The 6,295-nt window shown below is 42.3% G+C and overlaps 1 protein-coding gene across 1 annotated transcript; it reads left to right on the top strand.

Annotated features, from left to right (window-relative positions):
* Positions 1–402: 402 nt before the first annotated feature.
* LOC120350240 (glycine-rich protein 5-like) lies at positions 403–1,008 on the top strand. The gene has a single exon (XM_039422817.1). It carries the CDS (start codon positions 403–405, stop codon positions 1,006–1,008), a length of 606 nt encoding a protein of 201 aa, XP_039278751.1.
* The last annotated feature ends 5,287 nt before the right edge of the window (positions 1,009–6,295 follow it).

The following is a 6,295-nucleotide window of genomic DNA, read 5'->3' as shown; positions in this document are numbered from 1 at the left end:
GTAATTGAACAGTGACTGAACAGTGACTGAACAGTAATTGAACAGTGACTGAACAGTGACTGAACAGTGACTGAACAGTGACTGATCAGTAATTGAACTGACTGACTGATCAGTAATTGAACTGACTGACTGACCACTGAGTGGATGACCCTGCCATCCCGCCACAGACACGCTGAACACTGGTGAGCATGGTCCATGTGACAGGAGGAGCTAGGGTCATTGAGAATGCACATGCTAAATGTCCTAACATGGAGGAGGGGAAGTGGGAGTCACAGAAAATATCCATCTTCAATGCCACCCTGATCCAGAGCAGCACGGCCATGCTGATCCAGAGCCTCCCATGGACATCCTGATCCAGCATGTCCACCATGGACACATTAATCTGGTGTGATAGAGGTCTCCATGACCATGCAGAGTGACAGGTCCTGCATGACCATCCCGAGCCAGAGTCCCCTATATATGAAGGGCCTCTGCCAAATTGAAGCCATCCTGGCCTCAGCCAGCGGGACAATTGCCAGCCGCAGCAAGTCGACTGTTGGTGGTGGGATGGCAGCCATCAGTGGGGCGACCGGTGGTGGTGGGGCGACCGGCAGTGGTGGCCGGATGACTGGCGGCAGTGGGGTGACCGGCGGCAGCCAGACGACCAGTGGCAGGGTGACTGGCAGTGGTGGGGCGACCAGTGGCAGCCGGATGCCTGGCGGCGGGGTGACTGGTAGTGGTGGGGCGACCGGTGGCGGCCGGTCGACTGGCAGCGGGGTGACTGGCAGTGGTGGGGCGACTGGCGGCGGCCAGACAACCGGCGGCAGGGTGACTGGTAGTGGTGGGGCGACCAGGGGCGGCCAGATGACTGGCGGCGGGGTGACTGGCAGTGGTGGGGCGACTGGCGGCGGCCGGACGACCAATGGCGGGGTGACTGGCAGTGGTGGGGCGACCAGAGGGCTGTTCAGGAGACCCTGCTCTACTAATATCTATTTACAGTGCTGCTTTTCGGGATACTGTACAAACTGATGGAGTATGCAGCATTTCAGAATGAGAGGAAAGGTCAGCAGAGGTCTATCAGGAGACCACAAAATATAGAATAGGATTTTCAATGACTAATATATATATATTCTGTTTTATAATGGAAATAAATGTATATGGAAGAATAAAAATATGGTTTCCTTTCCTCTACCCACTACATACAAAAAAATATATCCTCTGGTTCTGTTGATACTGACCTTTAATACTTACCTTTACTGCCTTGGATTTGAACCTAGAACCTCCAACTTGGGAAGCTGACTTGCTAACCACTACATCATAGAGGATTTATGTTTGAAGACTTAAATTATATAGAATATGATACTTCTTCATACTAATGATAACGAAGAATTGAGAAGTGAGTCATGATGGGGTGGCATTGTCATAGACCTGTTGACAAGGAAGGATATCCCCACCACCACCACCACTTTTCTCTGTTTGGAATAAGACGGCTTGTCAGCACTGAGAGGTATTCCGTCTACTGCGACATGTTGTCAAACAGTGAGCTATGTCTGCGGGATGCAGTGATTGAGCTTGAGGAGGAGGAACTAATCATGGTATTATCTCATTGACAGACATTTTCAATGATGCAGGACATTTGAGTTCAGAGTTTAGGGTCCAGAGTCCAGAAGTCCAGAGTTCAGAGCCCCGAGGAGTCCAGAAGTCCAGAGTTCAGAGCCTGAGTCCAGAGTCCAGAGTTCAGAGCCCCAAGTTCAGAGTTCAGAGCCCCGAGTTCAGAGCCCTGAGTTCAGAGTTCAGAGCCCCAAGTTGACCAACCTAACCTAAAGGTCACCCAACTTGAGGTTAGGTTTGGTCAACTTGGGTGACCTTGAGGTGACCTTTTTATACTACTCACAGGAGCTGTGTGGTATTTGGTGGAGTTGGTTCTTGGGGCAATGGAGGGCAGGCAGTCGGTCTCCGTTGCTTTGTGTGATTTAACCAAGGCATTTGACTGTGTCTCGCATGACATACTATTGGGTAAAATGAAGAGGTATGGGATAAGTGGAGTTCCCCTGAAAACCATGGAGGATTACCTCTCCAATAGAATGCAGGTCACATCGGTGAATGGTGCGGAATCACGGTCGAAGGAGGTGATCTATGGGGTGCCGCAGGGATCGATTCTTGGTCCTCTGTTGTTCCTTGTATTCATCAACGACTTGAGTGTGTATGGGAGAGTGTTATTGTTTGCCGAAGATACCACCCTGCTGGCCCAGGATGAGGACCCCCAAACTGCTGTTGCCCAGTCAAATCTTCTTGTAGAAGAGGCTTGCCAGTGGTTTGAATCAAACAAACTGTGTCTAAATGAGAGGGAAACACAGAACCTGCTGTGCACCTTAAGGCATGGTCAGGCTCATGGTGAGGCAGAGGTCAAACTTTTGGGTTTTGTGATGGACCCCACTCTATCGTGGGATCGACATATTGGCATGCTGTGCAATCGACTGGCCAGGGTGACGTTTATGATGCGGAAGCTGAAGCAACATGTGCCTGCCAACTACTTAATTACAGCCTACCATGGGCTGTTCCATAGTCATATAAGCTACGGAATAGTACTATGGGACCATGCAGGTAGCTGTGAAAGGATTCTCCTTCTACAGAAGAAAATTCTTCATGTCATCACATCATCGCATTACCTGGAGCACTGCCGGCCAATCTTCAAATGCCTGAAAATACTTACAGTGTACAGTCAGTACATGTATTGCTCCCTACGGCTCCTAATGAGTGAGGTTCATGCCTACCAGGAGAGGGGCCAGCTGCACCACCACAATACCAGGAGACGGGGCAACATCTACCTGCCCTACTCCAGACTATCGAAAGCACACAAATGCTACCCCTTACGGATGCTAAAAATTTTTAACAGACCGGCAAGTTGTGTTCATGAGCTGGAGTATGGGAAGTTTTGTTGGCTGGTTCGAGAAAAACTCATCAACTACCCTCTCTACTCATTGAGAGATGATGAGACCAGTGGACTTGTAGATCAGTTGAGATTGTTTAATCAGTTACTATAGCAGTCCATCTACAGAGCCACACGGAACAACCTATCTGTGGCCATCTCTTGTTATTTGTGTTTTGATTGTTTTATATTTTGACAAAGTCTGTCTGGCGACTGCCGGTCATGGACTGAATATACTGAATTTTGATAGGATCAATCCAGTTTTTATCGTTGATTATGATGTTTGTGATACTGATATAAAATGTAGCCTTTTCATAAGGAAAGAAAATAAGGAAGACACTAAGCTGTCTTTTTTGTTGTTTAGTACAGTAGGCTACCTTGGTACAATGTAGCCTGTGTATTTTATTCTGTACTGCCATAAGGTAACTTACCCTCAGATATTGATTAAAGCTATTTTTCATTGGTCCCCAGTCTGTATGTGTACAATTTAACAGTCTTTGCAGAGTCTAAATTGACTCGATTACTGGTTCAGACATTTATCATTATGGTACTCAGTCCAGAGGTTTGATTAAAGTAGAACAGCACAGTATTATTCCTTACAAAATTATTTTTGATTTGGAGGAATATGCACCACAGAGAAATGGTGGGAGATTAGCCAATTACAGTGAAGAATACAGTCATAGGTAGAAGCTCAGTTGCCAATTCGTTGATTAGTCTCAGTCGCCAGAATACTTTCAGACAGGTAACTTTCCATGAGTAGCATGAGCACATAAACAGTCACTAGAAATTAGAGAACACTGGCCAGTTCAGAACGGTAACATCGTGCCTCTGTATTTCCTACCTATCTCTGTTGCTCATGTCCCTCCAAGTCAAAAGTAATTTTGACTATTACTTTAATTAATATTTTGTAGTATTATTTTTCTGAATGCATTGTATGACAATTGTCTGCAACCTAAAGTATGCATTAATGTTCATGAAAATTAAATAAATAATTTGCTATTATTAGATGATAATAATGATAATAATTACATCATTTCACTTTCTTTGCTCTTCCTACTATCATAGGTAATGAGAATTTGACCTACCCTACCAGAGGCTGAGCAGAACACAAACTGGCCTTGCCCACCTGTCTGCAAGACTCTTCAACAAGCTGCCAATAGCAGCAAGAGACCTATCGACCAGGCGATTCAAGGGCGCACTGAGGGGATTGCTGGTGTAGAACCCTTTGTATTCCATCAATGAGTTCTTTCTGTTGTACAACAAGCTGGTGAGTTTGTATTTTTTACTTTTTTGTTGATGTGACTAGTTATTATTAGCTTTCTTTCTCGTTTCTATTTTTTGACATGTCCTTGTGATCTCTATGATCACATTATGAACTTGATAATAGTAAATAGGCTACTAAATCCAATATGAGTGTGAGTTTGAATATTCTAGTAATGATAGTAAAACAGAATTTGCTTCTCTTTAAGGGATGCATATTCCATAAGATAATGATATCAAGTGTAATAAAAAAATGTTGGGATTCATATTAGAAAGTAATTTTGGTTGGGAGTCTCACATCATAGATTTGTGTGAGAAACTCTACCAAATGGTACTTGCAGGCTATGGACTTTCTCATTCCTTTATATCTTTAGATATATGCCTGTAATGGTGATGATATTGAAATAAATGTATTATGGGTTCATGGTTTCTTCAATATTAATTTATTGATTTAGTTTATTTGAAAAGTGTAGAATTAGGACTTTTTCAATCAGACTCAGTTGAATTTTGTGTGTGAATATTTATCGTGAGAAATGTATTTTTTATACAATTAGTCCGGGAACTGGTCAGTTTTCAATCTTATGCAGGTATTCTCACGGAACTATATTTCCATTAGCGATGGAAAATACAGGAGTATTTAGGAATATTTCAAACTTGCATATCTCTGTTCCCACGGAATTATGATCTGTCTCCAAGTGGGTTGGGTAAGTAAGGTTCATTCTAAAGTCCTGAGAAAGCTCATGGGTTAACATCAACACAGACCAACATAGACTACAGATACAAAAAGCACATTCGATTATGAAAAAAATATAATGCATGCTTTTTTATATTATAGTTTATAGGCCTATAAAGCAAAAGTACAATTTAAAGTATGGTAGGCTAGGTAGTAGCTAAGGTAGGCCGATGCACCTATTTTATAATCCCTGACTATGAACAAACAAGATAGTCAAAATATTCATTCTTGTAAAAATATAATCATCTACTTGATTAAGTTACTATTTAGATAATTAATCGTGTAATAGGTATTAGGACTAAGAGTTTTCACTTACCATCTATAGTGTGATGAGTAAACTTGTAACATTCAACTTTCAACATCTTGTTCGAAGAGAGTAAAATAAGGTCATCTTTTATGTCAAAAATTATTTATTTTTTGAAGATGCAATTGATGTTGTTTGCTATAACAAAAACTTGACTTTAAAAAAAGCCTACCTTACAACCGAGAACCGATATCAAATAACTGCTCAAAAAAAATTGCATGGTTGCCTGTAAAGTCAGTATATGGGCGAAAGTTTTACATGACAACGACTTTGAGTGGTAAAATAATTTTAATGTGAATATTCATTCGTATAGTAGGAAGAAGGATGAAATAATAACTCACAATGAGAGTGAGTGAGAGGCACGTGTCTCTTCCACTCGGGCATGGTTAGCCCGCGCCCACCTAAGAGCGAGAGAGACAACCATTGACTTGACATTTTGAATTAGTGGCACAGTCGCAGGAGATTGCTTGCGGCGCCTGCGCAGGTTGACTGCTCCGTTTCACTCTCTCTCCAGGTGAATGCTTCGGGTTGCTGGGCTTGCTGCTGCGAGCGTTGCTTGCCACTGCTCCTATTCGTGCTCTTTCCAGACGACTGTGAACCGAAACGAACACTCTCACTCGCTCTCATTGTGAGCGCATAACGTGGGAACGTAATGCAGTTTCTTGAAGTGTCTCCCGGCAAACCAATTTATAAGACATTGTCACGTCAAAAGAAATAACATAACCTAAAAACTTATCAGCCTGAGAAGTAAGAAGAAAACAAAAGTCCGTACATTCTTAACAGCTTCAACATTAATATTTTATCGTATCATAAATATTGTCTTATCTTGCATGAATTATTTTATTAAAAATGATTATATATGATATTTTACAAAATATTGTGAATTATTTTTTGTAATCATTTAGTATGTTGGTCACACTTCCATAGATGTATCACGTGACTTGTCAATGCTATGGCACAGAATAATTACAGAATGGAAACTTGTAATCAAATGCCTATCTTACCAATGCTTTTTACATGACCCCAATACTAAACACGTCACATGACCTTGGGAAGTTTCAATCCTGGTCTTCTGATTGGCTCGTGGCAG

Source organism: Nilaparvata lugens, chromosome 3 (assembly GCF_014356525.2).
Source record: "Nilaparvata lugens isolate BPH chromosome 3, ASM1435652v1, whole genome shotgun sequence".
NCBI classification, from domain to species: Eukaryota; Metazoa; Arthropoda; class Insecta; order Hemiptera; family Delphacidae; genus Nilaparvata; species Nilaparvata lugens.
Note: the sequence above shows the minus strand (reverse complement) of the source record. Positions and strands in the feature narration are given on the sequence as shown.

What these genes read in the sequence shown, in the direction of transcription:
- LOC120350240 (XM_039422817.1), top strand. Translation starts at nt 403, where the DNA reads ATGACCATGCAGAGTGACAGGTCCTGCATGACCATCCCGAGCCAGAGT.